Raw genomic sequence first — 18,687 nt, 5'->3', positions numbered from 1 at the left:
GCTGACTACATTTGGTAATGGTCAGCATGCAAACACAAGATTCCACTGACCGTGAATTCCACACTCTGCCTTTTTTATCACCTCCAAAATGATCTCTATTTAATTGCCTTATATTAAGATGTTGATAATCCAGCTGACATCAGACTAAATATCAACATACTATTACTAGCCACTTCTGACCTCCAAATATGTTGGTCTTTATTCCATCAATGTACTCAGCTGAAAAAGCTCAAAACTCACATTTGGTTTAATCTCCTTCCCCAATCCATTCTACCATTAAAATGCATTTATTTCGCCTCCTAAAACCTGTCTACTCCACAGCTACCTTTCTCCTAATCAGTGATGTTACTCTACTATGGCTGGCATCTCCAGTATCTCCTTGACATGTGTGCATCATCCTTGATCCATAATCATTCTGACTCTATCCAAAGTTTGCATTCCATCAGTTCAAGTGCCTTTAGCTTCCCCAATCTGCACAAAGTTATTAATAAATGATTCAAAAGAAGCAGAACATTTTAGAAATACTCTGCGGGTCAGGTTATGAAGGATTCTTCTCTGAACTAACCACTGCCTTTTCATTACTTTAACCATTTTGACAATCTTTCACCACTGTCATTCTCTGTAGCATTATCATGATATTTCTTACATTTTCCTTTTTCATGTGCCTTTCTGTCTTTTGCCCATTTGTTCTGTAAAGTGCTTTGATTTGATTCCCTGATCCTAAGCTGGGGAATCAAATTAAGACTCATAACCTAAACAAACATTTTTTTTCAGTGAAAAAAGCATAATTGTATGATGCTTACAATTTGGTTACAATTTATATTTTTGCCTGTTCAATATAATATACTTTAATTTCTCTCGGCACCGAATAATATGTAATGAGATATAATGCCAATAGCAATGACCATATAACCATATAACAATTACAGCACAGAAAACAGGCCCTCTCGGCCCTTCTAGTCCATGCCGGACACTTACTCTCACCTAGTCCCATCTACCTGCACTCAGACCATAACCCTCCATTCCTTTCCCGTCCATATGCCTATCCAATTTATTTTTAAAAGATAAAAACGAACCTGCCTTCACCACTTCCACTGGAAGCTCATTCCACACAGCTACCACTCTCTGAGTAAAGAAGTTTCCCCTCATGTTGCCCCTAAAATTTTGTCCCTTAATTCTCAAATCATGTCCTCTTGTTTGAATCTTCCCTACTTCCCTACTCTAATCTTCCCTAATCTTCCCTACTCTCAATGGAAAAAGCTTATCCATGCGATCCCAATACCAAACATCCTTTAAGAACTGGTTTTGTTTAGTTTCTTAGAAACCAACACTTTATTCCTTATTATGCTCAATGGTAAATGATAATGTAAGTAAATTTCCCAAAATAAATATACAATTGCCGTAAACCAAAAGCTTGTAGAAGTTTAAAAAATACATAGAGCATTTAATATCTAAACAAATGAAACACTTTCAAAATATGTATAGTAGAAAATTGTATGTTACAAGATTTTGGATCATAGCAATGCTCACTTTTTAGAGATGGCATCAATCACTTTGTCAATGAAGGAAATGAAAATGTATACAAAGAGCTGTCTGTGCTGTAAAAGACTGGTCCAAGCTCTGTTAATGACATTACTCAAAGGGTTTTTGTCTGCCTTTCTGCGTTGGTTTCGGCAGGTTAACATAAATGTCTTGTCTCTGATTTTCGGCAGTCCTAGAACTTGCTCGGTCCGAGGCAGAAGAAAATGCATAGCTGTTTTGGTTGGCTCTTCTCTGCTGTTAGTAAAGAGTACTATTAAAATTGTATTTCAGACACCAACAAATACTAAACACTATCTGAATTTGGTTTTTAATAAAATTAACAATTAATATCTATACAAATAAATACAAATAATAATGTGAGAATAGAGCGATACCTATTTACACAGAGTGAGAGAAGCTTTTCAAAGTTTGAGTTTAAGTACAATTTCCGATGTTGTATTCCGATTTCCGATGTTGTTCCCGATATTGGGGGAGTCCAGAACCAGGGGCCACAGTTTAAGAATAAGGGGTAAGCCATTTAGTACGGAGACGAGGAAACACTTTTTCTCACAGAGAGTAGTGAGTCTGTGGAATTCTCTGCCTCAGAGGGCGGTGGAGGCAGGTTCTCTGGATGCTTTCAAGAGAGAGCAAGATAGGGCTCTTAAAAATAGCAGAGTCAGGGGATATGGGGAGAAGGCAGGAATGGGGTACTGATTGGGGATAATCAGCCATGATCACATTGAATGGCGGTGCTGGCTCGAAGGGCCGAATGGCCTACTCCTGCACCTATTGTCTATTGTCTAATTATATCCTTCCAATTCGTTTATTATTTTCTGAGAGAAGTATCTATTAACTCAATAATATTAACAACCTGTGGAATATTTTGTTAGGACTATTGTTGTCCATTTATTTCACGAAAAAGTTCCTGGATGATGAGGCACTTATTGCTACATTCATTACAAATGTTTCCATCACAACCCATTTTGACAATGGAAATTTCTTCCCAAGGTGAGTGGTGAATCTCTTGAATTCTCTATCTCAGAGTTATGGAGGTCAGCTCATTAGAAGTATTTAAAGTGGATTTCTGAAAGATCGGGGAATTGAGGATCTTGGGGATCTGGAAGAGAGGAGGAATGCCCCTGTCCCACTTAGGAAACCTGAACGGAAACCTCTGGAGACTTTGCCCCCCACCCAAGGTTTCCGTGCTGTTCCCGGAGGTTGCAGGTGGGTGCCGGCGGTTGCAGGTAGTGGAAGCAGGTAGGGAGACTGACAAAAACCTCCGGGAACCGCACGGAAAGCTTGGGTGGGGCACAAAGTCTCCAGAGGTTTCCGTTCAGGTTTCCTAAGTGGGACAGGGGCATTAAGGTCTGTGGTAGATCAGCCATTATATTGAATGGCGGGGCAGGCTTGAGGGGTCTGGTGGCTCACTCCTGCACCTGTTACACTGAGTACATGTTAATAGCCAGTAAGTCACCTTTTGCCAGTCAATGCATCAATCATTCATTACCATCCATCACGTGTCATCTGACCCTTTAATTAAATTACATTTTTATTAACCTCAACAGCTCACAATCACCACATATCAGCCAGAAAATAAAGATTCCATGGAAGAGAATGATGAATGTTTTATGGAAACTCAAGACAATGCAGTGAATTCCAGTATGGGCTGCTAATGGCAAAGTGAAGTCTGCTCTCTCCAAAGCATTAATCAGCCTGGATAGTCAAAGGACATCCTCCCCATCCACATTCCCTTTCACCTATATCCCTTTCTCAGGCTTTCCATTTCACTACACTTCTCTCCTTATCCGACACCCTATTTTCTCCTTTTCATATCCAACCTTAGTCACTTTCTCCACCTATCTGCCTCTTCACACCCCTTCACCTGTTCCACCTATCACTTGTCAGGCATTGTCCCCATCTCACCTCTCCTTTCCAGCTTTCCCCTCCTTCCCCTCTCCACAACAAACAGCCTGAGAAAGGAACCCAACCCAAAATGTTGCCTACATATGCCCTCCCCAGATACTAGCTGACCTGCTGAAGTTGCTCCAGCACTTTGTGATTTGCTGTAGATATGTCATTTGTGAGAGATTTAAATAATTTAACAAGGTTACAAAGTGCTTGTGCATCTTGCATGAGAAACAATCTGTTGCATGGTCCTATTAGGCCCTGATCAGTGATATTTACACACATGCTTTTGAAGATGAATACACTTCCACACACTCAGCATACTTGTCACTTCTGCTAAATCAGGCCACATTGGTTGCAAAGTGATTTAAGAAAGGTCAAATTTAGCAAGGATTTAGCAAAGTGAACAAGGGTTGCCCCTTGTTGAAGTACCAATCTGTAACCATCCAATACTTTGTAAAGCATGGGCAAACCTGAAGTCTCTTTACAGCACGAAAAGGAATATCTTGAGGAAAATATAGCTCACCATGTCCAAGTCGCTACTATTTTCATGAAAAAAACTACACTAACACATCAGTGGAACATGGTCAACTAATCTTTACTTTTTAATGTTTCAGAACATTGAAAATCTATAATCAAGTCTCTTCTTAATCATCACTTTGACGATTCTCACAAATGTGTGATTTGGTGTTAAGATCTAGATGTATAATTTCTAAGATTCTTACAAATATTACAGGTAAGAACAATTATATCTCATTTTGTATTTCAGTCCATTTAAAATTTGAACTGACATTCTTCAACCCATTGCTACTTCCAATTTGTAATAACAGATGCTTTATAAGTAGTTCCCTCCGGCAGACGTTACAAGGCCTTCTATGCCTGCACCTCCAGACTCAGGAACAGCTTCATTCCCAGAGCTATAGCGGCTCTGAACCGGCTCTGCTGAGTGCCCCCCACCCCCCATGGACTGTCTCCCTCGGATGGTCACGTCGCACAGACACATCTGCACTTTAGGCTGTTTGAACTGTTTTGACTATTTTACTGTTGTAATGTTCTTTTTACAAACCATGTTCTCAGGGTATCTAAATCTTATCTAATAATGTTATTAGTTATTTAAGTTATGACATCGGATGGAAGCTTCATACCAAATCTCTTTGCACTTATGTGCAATGACAATAAAATATATTATTATTATTATTAGAAGGATTGGGAGCAGAATCTTGTACCAATAATTAGTATATACATTTATGTTAAAAAACTTGTATTTTTGCATTATAAATACGAATTCCAAGATGATAGGTCATTGTTTGCAAATAATATAGTATTTTGCTTAGTAAATAATTGTACAAAGGTTTGCTTGCCTGATTTCTTTCGGTGCTCATGCTTTTTATTTGTCTTTTGGCCCTTTTCAATTTATTTCTCCTAATGAAAAGAATAGTATGCCTCAGTATGATGCAGATTAATCATTGCACAAATCTATTTACCGGACAATTTTATGAAAATAACAGAATACATACCTCCACACATAGGCAACAATACTGATCATGCATAAAAGGGCCACAAACGCAATCACACCAATAATCAGAAACATTTTAAAATCTGTAAATGAAGAAGATAAAAGTAAATTAGCATGTTACACATTAACTAAATAGAAGTAATATTTTATTTTTCTTGGTTTTTTTTTAAGTTGTTATTTTTGTCTTAAAGTAACTGTTGTTCCACCTCTTACCGGATAATCAGTTATCATGGTTGCGAAAATATTAACTGCTGGAGGAACTCAGTGAGACAGGCAGCATCTATTGCCACGGAAATGGATAGACTGTGTATCGGGTCGGGGACTTTTTTCAGTCCAAACAAAGATAATGGATTGGACAACTGAGAGGGTGGTTAAGGAGGGCTGCAGGATATAATAGTAAGATTAAACGAGCTTACCAGTTTGAAGTTTGATCTTTATTTTATGAGGAGTTACGATGAGGGGTTACGTGAAGAGCCCGTCAGCCCGCATGCGCGTCAACCTTCAAAGCAGCGGTGTGGAGTCACAGACAACGAACATTGACCTGAGAATAGTAAGATTCGAGAAACTAGAACTACCAGCTGATTTTTATGAGGAGGGGTTGGGAGCGGAGGGCACGTAATCCCTCATCGTAACTCCTCATAAAATAAAGATCAAACTTCAAACTGGTAAGTTCTCGTTTAATCTTACTATTTTACTTTGGAGTCACGTGAGTGACTACGTGAAGATTTTAAAGCACTGTGACTCCATGCCGTGAAACGAATCCATGCGTCACACACTGTATAGTTGACCAATGAAAAGTGGTCAAAAACTGTTCAGTCATGACATAAATGAACAAATTGACAATTTAATGTACAAAAGAAAAACTACAACAATAGTCACCTCTCTACCCGAGAGGGACTATGAACCCGAACCTAAAACTGAGTTTGCAAACACGCTCGGTCTGGCGAAGGGTTTGTTATAGAATGTCTGAAACGTGCGTGCTGAGGACCATGCTGCAGCCGATAAAATCTGGTCTAGCGGGACGTCCATGACCCTCGCTGTGGACGTAATGGCACGCATGCGGGCTGACGGGCTCTTCACGTAGTCACTCACGTGACTCCGAAGTAAAATACATTCTGCCTCTATCACACTGGGCTAACAGACTTGGCCCTCCTATTTTGATTTGTACGCATACGTTTATGGGTTATTACCAACCTCCTGCATCCCAGATGATGAGCAACTGATTTGATCCAGTGCTACATTAGTGCCATTCTTCAGAGGTAATCAATTTCAACCATGCAATTAGTCACCTCATAGTTTTCTGTACGTATGGTAAGATATCTGGCTTCTACCATAAAAAAAACCATGACCTAACTGAGTGTGTTAAACAGAAAGGGCTTTCAACTTTGTGTCACTCATCACTGTAGCTCCATCAAAGGTAGATCAAATACTTACATTAGTTTTCTAGTCAAATATCTGCTGAAGGTGAGGCAGAGTAGTACCAAACTTTGCACAAAATGATCATTATCAATAATGGGAATGAAAGGGATGGAGTTTAAAATGAGGTCTAATTCTTGTAGACATATAGTTATCTAGGAAATCATAGTGTCCATGATGGAGAAATAAGTCACTGTCTGGCCATGCATGTGATCATGTTCATGTAGTTTCTACTCATCTGAGAAAACATGCATTGTAAGTAAGGTCAACATTACATCAGCTCTGGTCTGGTAGGAAGAGGAAGTGAAACCAGACAGAGGGTTCTGATTCTAGAAGATTGCGAAAACTCAACGGAGGCCTGGGTCGCTAAATTAGGGATTGAAAAGGAAACAGTGGACAAGACGTGTCCTGTTTACCCAACCTTTGAATGAGTAACCTCACGCTGTGAGGTCCTGGACATGGATACACAGTCAAACTTTTGAGAAGATCATAAGAATGTATAAAAGAGGTGGTGATAACCAGGGAACAATCATAGCAGAAGGAAGACCCTGAGTTTGGAACTCAGAGCAGGGTACAAATCCCATTGTAGTGAGGTAGTCAGTTCACCTCACATTTGCAATATTTAAATCCAAGCTGAGTCTTGTGATTTTGCATCATGAGTGATAAATTAGAATAATGAACCAAATGTGGAGTTGTTGGAGATTACACACCAGTGCAAATAAAGTATGTTGTAAATAAAGTTTACTTTGGGAGTCTCCTTGTTCGAGTTGCTACCCTATTGAGGTAATAATGTTAACAGTCTCTGGAATGCTGAGGAGAAAGTAGATGAAAGTAGATGAGTGGCAACCACACGAACATGACCACACACGCAACCAGATATTGACAAAGACAATGTGAATATTTTCCAATGAATAGCTAAATGTTGGTCAATTTTGGATATAGATGCTATATTCACACAAAGGATTGTGGGTGTATGGAACAAGCTGCCAGTAGAGGTAGTTGAGGCTGGGACTGTCCCAACGTTTAAGAAATAGTTAGACAGGTGCATGGCTAGGACACGTTTGGAGGGATATGGACCAAATGCAGGCAGGTGGGACTAGTGTAGCTGGGACATGTTGGCCGGTGTAGGCAAGTTGGGCCGAAGAGCCTGTTTCCACACTGTATGACTATATGACTCTATATGACTCCAAGTGGTTTATGATGAATCTATTGCCTTGCAAAAAGTTGATGTATGCACTCAGGGATTATGGATCCTGGACAGGACAATGCAGCAACATCACAAATTATTTAGTTTAGAAATTGTAGACATTAATAATAATAATAATAATAATAAATTTTATTTATGGGCGCCTTTCAAGAGTCTCAAGGACACCTTACAAAAATTTAGCAGGTAGAGGAAAACATGTAAGGGGAATGAAATAAATAGTAGAGACATGACTAGTACACAAAGTAAAGACAGAATTCAATTCAAAACACAATAGGAGGCAATTAATGCACAGATGAAAAGGGAGGGGGACGTGGGGCTAAGGATAGGCAGAGGTGAAGAGATGGGTCTTGAGGCGGGACTGGAAGATGGTGAGGGACATGGAATTGCGGATCAGTTGGGGGAGGGAGTTCCAGAGCCTGGGAGCTGCCCTGGAGAAGGCTCTGTCCCCAAAACTGCGGAGGTTGGACTTGTAGATGGAGAGGAGACCGGCTGATGTGGATCTGAGGGACCGTGAGGGTTGGTAGGGGGAGAGGAGGTCAGTGAGATATGGGGGGGGCCAGATGGTGGAGGGCTTTGTAGGTGAGGATAAGGATTTTGTAGGTGATCCGGTGGGAGATGGGAAGCCAGTGAAGTTGTTTGAGGACTGGAGTGATGTGATGCCAGGATTTGGTGTGGGTGATGAGTCGGGCGGCTGCGTTCTGGACCAGTTGGAGTCGGTTGATGTAGGTGGAGCTGATGCCAAGGAGAAGTGAGTTGCAATAGTCCAGTCGGGAGGAGATGAAGACATGGATGAGTCTTTCAGCAGCGGGAGGTGTGAGAGAGGGTCTGAGTTTGGCGATGTTGCGGAGATGAAAGAAGGAGGTTTTAATGGCATGGCGGATGTGAGGCTCAAGGGAGAGGGTGGAATCAAAGATCACGCCAAGGTTGCGGGCCTGGGGAGATGGGGAGACAGTGGTGCCGTCGATGGTGAGAGTGGGGTTATTGATTTTGCTGAGTGTGGCTTTGGAGCCTATGAGGAGGAATTCTGTCTTATCGCTGTTGAGTTTGAGGAAGTTATGTTGCATCCAGGTTTTTATAGCTGACAAACAGGAGTTGATATGGGAGAGGGGGGGGTTGTGGGGGGATTTGGTGCCGAGGTAGATCTGGGTGTCATCGGCGTAACAGTGGAAGTCCAGGTTGAAGTGGCGGAATATCTGACCAAGGGGGAGGATGTAGATGATGAAGAGGAGGGGGCCAAGCACGGAGCCTTGGGGAACGCCTTGAGTGACTGTGGCTGTAGCAGAGGTGTGGTTGTGGAGAGAGATGAAGTGGGATCTGTTGGAAAGGTAGGAACGGAGCCAGCTGAGTGCAGAGCCTTCAATGCCGAGGTCTTTGAGTCTGGTGAGCAGGATGTTATGGTTCACTGTATCGAAGGCTGCGCTCAGGTCGAGGAGGATGAGGATGTTGAGGGAACCAGTGTCAGCAGAGGTGAGGAGGTAAATGTCTGATTAAAATATTTACATTAAACAAAGAGGAAAGTATGATAGATAGGCCAAGCAAATAAATATTGAATCAAGGACTGGTACAGGTGCACAACCTTTTATCCGAAGATCCAAATAACGAAACCCTCCGAATAGCGGCCATTATTTCGGTCCTTGAAGAAAGGTCCTTGAAAACGTTCACCGAGGGCGGCCCGCAGAGGTGACAGCGGAACCTCCGGTCGGTCCTCGAAGAAAGGGGAACTAAATCCCCATTCATAAAAGAGAAGATGAGGGTATATTGCGCGGGAGGGTTAATAATTGACAATATGCTGCTGCCTGCCCGCTGAGTTAAAAAGTTCCCACGGTAGACTCACGATACACAGTGCAGATTGTCGCTCCCTTCAGTTTCACCCCACCTACGCCCCTCTGCTTCCCGGCCATGTGTGTGACCCCTTCCCTCCCCTCTCCAGCTCCCCGCCCATTGCACCGGCGCGGGGGCTTTGCACTGTCTTCACGTCGGCGATTGCAGCAGGACCGTGCCAGTCACCGGAGACGTCAGGACCAATTGGTCACCGACCACCAGGCCCACCGCAAGCACGGAGATCCCAGAGACCCACAGCCAACAGCAGCCCAGCCCAGCCCCACTCCAACTACAGAGGAACCTGGGTTGCGGATGACGGGGCGCAGCTCGGGGCGTCGTAGGGGCCCATCGGGGAGTGGCCACTCAAAGCCACGCCGGGCGATGTAGGGCCCTGCCCCGGTCTTGATGTTGGAGCCCCCGGCGGGCGCTAGCAAGTCCGCTGCAATTTACAGCCGCGCCGGGCGTTGTAAGGCCCCCCTCCAGGTCACTCTCAACCCCGTAATTCGGGCGGGAGAAGTCGCTGCTGCTGGTGCCCCGCAAAGCGGTCTCCCACCGGGGACCCGCGAGCTCCCGGTGTCATCATCCACCGGAGTCGGGTCGCAGCAGCTCGCCCCCGCAGCTCTCCACGCTCCGAAGCTGGCCAGCTCCACGGAGGTAGGTCCGTAGGTCCACAGGCTCCACAGCTCCCACCGCCGCCCACCGACCCCCAGGCCCACTGCAAGCACGGAGATCCCAGAGACCCACAGCCAGCAGCAACTCCAGCCCAGCCCCGCTCCAACTCCAGAGGAACACGTAGGGGCAGAAGCTGATGGTGTGCAAGGTACGTCTTGTTCTTGGGGTGGCGGATGGAAGGGGCGCAGCTCGAGCTGTGGGCAAACTGCCACTTGTCGCCGTAGCGGCCCATCGGGGAGCGGATTCCTCTGGAGGGGGAGGGGGAGGCGGGTATTGTGCTGTTTGATCGCCCCCTGCTATCCCAGGGACAGGGAGACACAGCGGCTTTTTAGGCTGGTGGGCAATCACTTCCAAAGTTCTGCCCACACAGTCAGTACACCTCTCCTACACTGCATTTCATACAAACATTTATTCTGCAAGAAAAACCGACATTGAAGACTCAAACTCGCGATCGAGTAATTGCCAGGATCAAGGCGCAAACTCGCGACCTTGCGGATATGAGCCGAGCACTCTACCACTGAGCCAGCCATTAAAATCTACGCTAAAAAATTTCCATTCCGAAGACCGACAAATTCTGAATTACGAAAAGTGTCTGGTCCCAAGGCTTTCGGATAAAAGGTTGTGCACCTATTGTATTGGATTGTAACTACTAGCAGATGCTTTTCATAGTAGGAAAGCAGACAGGTGAGAGCATGGCAATAATTTCCAAATGATTTTTCAATCCAGAAACCATTTCTTTGGAAAGGATTTTTTCAAACACTATTTAAGAATAGAAAATGAAAGGAGACAGGTAATTATTGATCAGCTAGCTTTTCCTCTGCAGTTGGAAATTATTAAAGCCTATAATAAAGGATAGACAGGCTGGACCCATTGAAAATTTGGAACAGATCAAACAGAGCCAGGGTAGATTTATTATCATGCTGATTTAAAACAATGTAGAAATACCAAAGTTGTTATGAAAAGGAACACCAATGGTTCTTTCTAAGGACTTATAAAAGGCAATTGTTAAAAGTTGAAGCATGTGGAGATTAGATGAAATTATTGACTAGCGAAAGAAAATAGTTAAAAATCAAGAGACGGAGATTAAGAAACAAAAGGCAGACTCAAATTGACAAAATGTGATAAATTGCAACCCTCAAGGATTTATTTGGGGCCTCAACTAATGCCAATTATTCTTCATGTGTGATAGTATAGCATAGGTGGCCTTAACTTGCCTGTGGTATAAATAAGTAGCACAGCTACAAATAATTAAATGGATAATCTACAAGGGTAATGGGGAGAGCATGGAAAGTTGAACTGAAACCAAGATTAGAGGAACCCTAATCATATTGAGTGGGAAGCAGGCTTGAGGAACCGACCTCTCCATACTTGTGGTTCTGGTCCATTCACCCCACATTCATCATATTTTAATCCAATCTCATTTTCACCAAACCCAAAAAATATATAGGAGAATACTTTCTGAATGGAGAAATGTTAGAAGCAGTGGGTACATTAAAATATTACAAACAAGGGCAGAAATATTCAAAACAGGCAATAGAAAACTGTAGTTTCTAGAAAAGAAGGGATCAGAAATCCTACTGTAGCATTGGTGGGATCTTATCTACAGGATAATGTTACATCCCAACACCACATCTTATGATAGATAAGTTCGTCTTGGAGGAAGTGCAAGGGAGATTTCCAAGAATGATATCTGAACATCTAGATTTATGCAAAACATCTAAGATTATCTGCTGTGTAATTTGAAAGATAAAAGGGTGAGTTTGTCAGTGTTTGATATATTCAAGAGATCACTGGGATGAGATAAATCGTTGCTTATCCTGAGCAGAATTGCCTTTGAGAATATGGTGGTAAGCCATCTTCTTGAGCAATGGTGCATATGAAAATTTAATAATGTTATTGGATAGAGATTTGCAAGATTTACACCTAGAAACAACAAGGAAAAAGAAAATTACTGGACTTGGAAGGGAGAATGCAGCTATTGATGTATCCGTGTGCCCTTGATGTTTTTGGACCGGATTAAATATTTGGGAATGGTTCTAAAGGAGCTTTTGTGAGTTGTAGCAATGTATCTTGTAACTGACAAATATTACAGGTTGAAATATGGGGTAAAACAGGCTTTTCAGCCAAAATGGACTAAAATGGACACTCGCTATGTCAAGCAAGCAGGCTCGCTTAGAAAAAAAACAATTACATGCATAGAAAAATAATTGGGCTCAATTAGAAAGACCAGTAAATCATGAGGCCTCAGATCATGCAGCGGCAAGGACAAAGTAAGATACAACAAACTTTTCTTCCCGGAGACATCCACAACTAGCTTGGTTCCTTATGTAAGAAATAACACCTGTTTCTATCTTGAAGGAGGACTCCTAGATTTAAAATATCATTGACTGTTTTTAGATTAGGGAAGAAGAATTGGTTTATTAATGATATAAGTACTTGCTGCCAGCGAGCTCACTGGACCCCTCCTTGGGCCGGGATCTAGAACGATGCCAGAAGCCACGGGTTCTTCAGACCAAACTGCCGTAAGCTCAAGTTCCTGATGTGCAGAAGAATGGTGTGAGACTCATTGTTAAATTGCTGCTTTATTGCTATTATAATACATGTTATGTGCAGGAAGGAACTGTAGATGCTGGTTTACACCGACAATAGACACAAAAATGTTATGTTTTGACTTTATATTGTTGAAGTGTTCTTTGAAACGTTCTTACATTTTGGTCTAGTCAGCAGGACTCAATGAATATGTTGAGAAAGGAGACCAAAGATCTGAAACCTGGGACTTTTGAGATCCCAGGATGGACAGACAACTCTGAGGGGCTTGGTAGCGTATCTAATGTATTAAGTAAATGGGGATCTCCTATGTATTGGGAGAAAGAGTTGATGGGTAAATGTTCCCGATGTTGGGGGAGTCCAGAACCAGGGCTCACATTTTAACAATAAGGGGCAGGCCATTTAGGACTGAGATGAGGAAAACCATTTTCGCCCAGAGAGTTGTGAATCTGTGGAATTCTCTGCCATAGAAGGCAGTGGAGACCATTTCAATGGATGTTTTCAAGAGAGAGTTAGATTTAGCTCTTAGGGCTAATGGAATCAACAGATATGGGGAGATAGCAGGAACGGGGTACTGATTTAGGATGATCAGCCATGATCATATTGAATAGCTGGCTCGAAGTGCTGAATAGCCTACTCCTGCACCTACTTTCAATGTTTCTATGATAAGCCAGAAAAGCTGTTGGTAGGAACCAACTTCCTTCAGAAGAGAAAATCCCACAAGCATGATGGATATTTGCCACTGCACTAAGACAGCAGATTATCACAAATGAAAAACTTGATACTGAAACTGAAGGATTAAAAAAGGAGCTATCCATCCTGGAAATACACTGCATGTGTATTTGACAATTAACTGAGACAGCAAAGGCTGTGCAGGAATAAGGCGGAATTGAAACAAATCAATACTGCCTATAGATTAGCTACTGTTCAATAACAAAAATAAATTAGATAAGAAGGAATGGCAGGTGGACCAAGTAAAAGTTCACACTATGGATGACTGGGACCCTGACCACTGGGATGGGGATATTTGGCACGTAGATGAGTCAGACAGAGTGGAAAAAGATAGTAGGAGTTAGACTCTTTGGTCCAAACCAAAGTTAAGATAGAACAGAGAGATAACCAACTGGTTCAGCTGGATTCACTGACTGAGAACACAGAAACCATTGTCCTAGATTATAGTGCCATTGGCTACTTGGCTCACCTGACTGTGGGGTCAGTGTGCCAGCCATATGAATTTAAAGGAGAATGAAATAAGACTCATGGGAGCATTAAGTACAAGTCTGCTCACTGTGGCAGCAATGCATGCTGACAATGGGGCACATTATATCTGCTATTGAATTACCTGGTCGAAGAGACTACAATCCCGTAGCTATAGTCTGGGATTCAGAACCATGGCCCTGGCGCATCCTGTGACAAGCCATTGTCATGTTATGAGTACATGGCTTCTCAAAGGGGGATGCATGGGTAGCATTTGGGTGCATGGGTAGCAGTGGCACAGCCTACTCTGGAGCCCCAGGTTCGATCCTGATGACAGAGTCTGTATATTTGAGGTTATATCACACAAAGACAATAGAATTGCAGAACCCAAGTTGACTAGATCAAATCTGGAACTGGGGAATAAATATTGAAGTTCACCCATGGATTCGGATCATGTCCTTGATTGCGATACTTTTTTATGTTACACTAACTTTGCAAAATATTGTTCTTTGTATTTTCAGACGACAACTTAAGAAAGGATGCATGTTGTACAATTGGTAAGATTTGTAGATTAGGAATACCAGAGCCATCTATAGTACGCTGCCAGACCAGTCAGTGACACATCGTTAAATAGTGCATAGTTACATAGAAACATAGAAAATAGGTGCAGGAGTAGGCCATTCGGCCCTTCTAGCCTGCACCGCCATTCAATATGATCATGGCTGATCATCCAACTCAGTATCCTGTACATGTCTTCTCTCCATACCCCCTGAACCCTTTAGCCACAAGGGCCACATCTAACTCCCTCTTAAATATAGCCAATGAACTGGCCTCGACTACCCTCTGTGGCAGAGAGTTCCAGAGATTCACCACTCTCTGTGTGAAAAAAGTTCTTCTCATCTCGGTTTTAAAGGATTTCCCCCTTATCCTTAAGCTGTGACCCCTTGTCCTGGACTTCCCCAACATCGGGAGCAATCTTCCTGCATCTAGCCTGTCCAACCCCTTAAGAATTTTGTAAGTTTCTATAAGATCCCCTCTCAATCTCCTAAATTCTAGAGAGTATAAAGCAAGTCTATCCAGTCTTTCTTCATAAGACAGTCCTGACATCCCAGGAATCAGTCTGGTGAACCTTCTCTGCACTCCCTCTATGGCAATAATGTCCTTCCTCAGATTAGGATATCAAAACTGTACGCAATACTCCAGGTGTGGTCTCACCAAGACCCTGTACAACTGCAGTAGAACCTCCCTGCTCCTATACTCTCCTATAGATTCACCACTCTCTGTGTGAAAAATGTTTTTCTCATCTCGGTCCTAAACGATTTCCCCTTTATCCTTAAACTGTGACCCCTAGTTCTGGAATGTGCTGCAATGTGCACCATGAGTGCTGCACATTGACAACTCCAAGGGGTGGAATATAATGTAAGAATTAATGCAGGCTTTTCAGCTATAATGAAGTTCTTTGCTAAAAGTCACCATGTCTAAATTCCTTGAGACATTTGAAATAAGCTCGGTTCCTGATAGAATAAATGACATATTTCCATCAGGAGAAGATACCTTGATTTAGAATATAACTGGCTGTAGGTTAGGGAAGAAGTACAGTTTGATTGATGATGTCGGTGGATGTTGTGAGGGTGCTCGCTGAACATCTCCTCGGACGAGGATCCAGAATGGTGCCAGGACCCTCGAGTGGTCAAGGTCTAGCTGTCACTAGTGGGAGTTCCCGACATGCGGGAGGCTCATTGCTTTATTGTTACTTTAGTGCACTTTAACTAATTTTTTTACCATTTCATATTGTTGAAGTGTGCTTTCTCCATCATTGATCAGAATGCTCAAAACCTATTTGGAGCATTAGACAGGTGCAGTGCATGGGAGACAGAGAGCATGAAAGTTAAATGTGATGGATTGGTATTGGTGTATTACTGTCACATCTACCAAGATACAGTGAAAAACGTTGTTTGCACTCCTGACAAATCAAGAGAAGTACTCTATCCTGAAATGTAATAAACTTACTGAGTTGGAGTAATGCTCATTCAGGCAAGTGTAGAGTATTTCATCATACACCTGCCACATGCTTTGTATTTTGTGTAGAGGTTTTGGGGAGTCGGGATTCAGGAAAGTAATGAAGGATGGGGTGGTGGTGGGGACATATACTACCACCCTGGTCTCCTCCTCCAGGAGCCTCTCATGCAGGGCTCCCTCCTCCTGCACTATCACCTCCTGAGGCATCACCTCATCCCACTCCTCCTCCTGGGTGGGCAACACCTACATGGCAGGTTTTTTTAAGGGTTGTGCCTGCCCCCTGCGCTGCTGCCTTTTTGGTGCCATCTCTAAAACACAAGTCTCCTCTCCAAAACACTCTCCAGCTATGAATGAACATGCCCTGGAGTGACAGAGGTGACGTTCTGCTGTTTACACTACCTGTTTTTCTACTGACCTTTTTTTCACCCCGGAACTATTACATTCGACTATCTTCGACCACTTTCGAGTACCTACGACTAGCATCACGACCTACTATGACCGACTTCGACTAGACCTACGACTAACAAAATATCGATTTTTCCCACAGCGACCTATTTTTAGTTGTGTTCAATTTTTAACCTCTTGAAAAATACGCCACGACCTAGCTGAAGCCTCGACTATGCGGAGACCACTCTCGAGCATGAAGGAGAGTGACGAAGACCTCCTACGACCTCGTGGCGATCTTGCCGCAACTATGGGTCGCGGGCAAACTCGCCAGAGGTCGCGGTGGAGGTCTCCCAAGTGGGACAGGCCCTTTATATATAAAGTTGTCCAGAGGGTTGGAGTCAAGTAAGATCATTTCTTTGAGGTAAATGAAGGATAAGTGTGAACAGAGAGACTTTGAATAGGCAATTTAGGCTGAGAAAGGCTCAATGATATTTAAAAAAAAGAAGCTAGTAAAGATAATCCTGACGTAGGAGAGAATTGTGCTACGTAAATTGAGGAAAATAGACTCTAATGTGATCAAGGGTCAGGAAATGATTAAAGGGAGATCTGGAGGGGGTTGAAGTTGGCCACAACTCCTGTTAGTTCATCCTCCAAGGGGATGATTTGTTTCCATTGCAAATCTATGGGGACTGAGAGGACATTGTGGCAGCAAATCTGGACCCGATGGTTTGATTTGCAGTGGAACTGAGGTCTTTTTAAGAAGAATTCCTTCTAACATGTCCTGGTGGCCTTATTAAGTTCACCTCCTTTCCTGGCTGTAAATAGGGTAGGCCCTTGGGTGCTAGTTCATAATAAGCGTTGACAACCTGAAGAATCCATGTATGTTATGGTTATTGGTGTGTTGCTGGACGTCTTGCACACTTTCGAGCAACTGTCTTTTCTTTAACACTCATGTTTCCTGATGGACCTTAACCTTCTGGTCCCTGCAGAGTTAGTTTTTTTCTCCTTGAAATGCAGTGGAGCTTTCAACACGAGAATGCCGATCTCCCTGGAGCATTTGTAGTTAATAACTCCTGGGATTCTCAGGGGAATTATTCACACGGGAATCTAAAAGTCTCTCCTCAGGTTGCTTTTTATGGTGAAATTCAGGCCAGTTCAGAAGCTACAGATTCTCTAATGGGAGAATCCTGTTCAGAGCTCCTGCTAATGGGAGATCATCATATTCTTTGTGAGGCTCTGACTGGGAAGGGACTTTATAGGGTCTTGAGGCTTTTGAGATTGTTTTGTTTGCAGAAATTGTTTTATTAATACTGATGCAGTAGCCTCTCCCATCCTGGGCAGATGAGCTAATTCATTGCTTTAAATAGAAACTTTTTGCAGCGGAATTTACTGATGCGACATACGTGTTAAACACCACAAAGCTCTGCTTATCAGATCTTAGCTCTCGATTTGAGCACGTCACAAAAGCCCTTAACATTCTTTATTATTGATGATAAAAACTAAGTACTCAGCTGCCTTAGAGCCCTCTCACCCTCCACCTCCAAATTTCTAACCATCCCCTTCCAGAATCCAGGTCATGACTGCTGATCACTCAACGGTCCTCAAAACTCAGAAATTCATGCTAATTTTCCACAAAAAAACGTAGTGTATCAAAATTTACATAAACAACAGTATTCTGATGCCAATAAGATACATGGATAAACTGTAAGCTTCAACAAAATTTGGTTTAAATATCACAAATGAAAAGCTGGCTTAAACACTAGTGGTGTGACTTGATCTTAAGTGGAAATTTAGAAGAAATCCATAATTAGCATCAGCTCAGAAAATATGCCTAAACTGTAATTTTGGATTTCAAATATAGTGGCAAATGCTTTGACTTACACTCTAATTTCCCACTACTTCAAGACACTTAACCTAACACTTTAGTGGATGTTTGAGAATTTCTTCCTAGTTTCTTCCTAGGGCGGCACAGTGACGTAGCTGTACAGCTACTGCCTTACAGCGCCAAAGACCCGTGTTCAATCCTGACAACGGGTGCTTGTTCTCCCTGTGACCTGCATGGGTTTTCTCCGAGATCTTCGGTTTCCGCTCACACTACAAAGACATACAGGTTGGTTGGTTAATTGGCTTGGTGTAAATGTAAAAAAATATTCCTAGTGTATTGTTAAGGACCCGTCCCACCAGCATGCGATTGCATGCATCTAGCGCGTTCAAACGTGGTCGCTTGAGGCGTACGGCCTCGTGGGGCCGGTCCCAATTTGAACCGCGGAGGCGTATGGAGTTGTGCGGGGCTGGTCCCGACATCAAACTCACCAGTCAGCTGGGCAGGAGGCGGGCCGACTGAATTTGGACGTTGCACGGCGTCGGTTGGTGACATCATCACGCAACGCCACACGCTAGGCGTACGCTGTCAAGACGCTGCGTATGACGTCAAGACACTGCGTACAACGTCAAGACATTGCGCATGACGTCAAGACGC

The 18,687-nt window shown here is 43.1% G+C and overlaps 1 protein-coding gene across 1 annotated transcript in view; it reads right to left on the bottom strand.

Annotated features, from left to right (window-relative positions):
• Positions 1 to 447: 447 nt before the first annotated feature.
• The window catches only part of LOC116971769 (CD226 antigen-like), a 67,029-nt gene continuing 48,789 nt past the window's right edge, over positions 448 to 18,687 (bottom strand). Inside the window, exons 4-6 of the mRNA XM_033018874.1 lie at positions 4,944 to 5,025; positions 4,788 to 4,848; positions 448 to 471 (exon numbers count right to left, since the gene is read on the bottom strand). Coding sequence (XP_032874765.1) covers positions 448 to 471; positions 4,788 to 4,848; positions 4,944 to 5,025 — 167 coding nt within the window. The remainder of the gene's footprint in view (positions 472 to 4,787; positions 4,849 to 4,943; positions 5,026 to 18,687) is intronic.

Source organism: Amblyraja radiata, chromosome 4 (genome assembly GCF_010909765.2).
Source record: "Amblyraja radiata isolate CabotCenter1 chromosome 4, sAmbRad1.1.pri, whole genome shotgun sequence".
Taxonomy (NCBI): Eukaryota; Metazoa; Chordata; class Chondrichthyes; order Rajiformes; family Rajidae; genus Amblyraja; species Amblyraja radiata.
The sequence above is the reverse complement of the archived record's forward strand: the minus strand, read 5'-3'. Positions and strand labels throughout refer to the sequence as shown.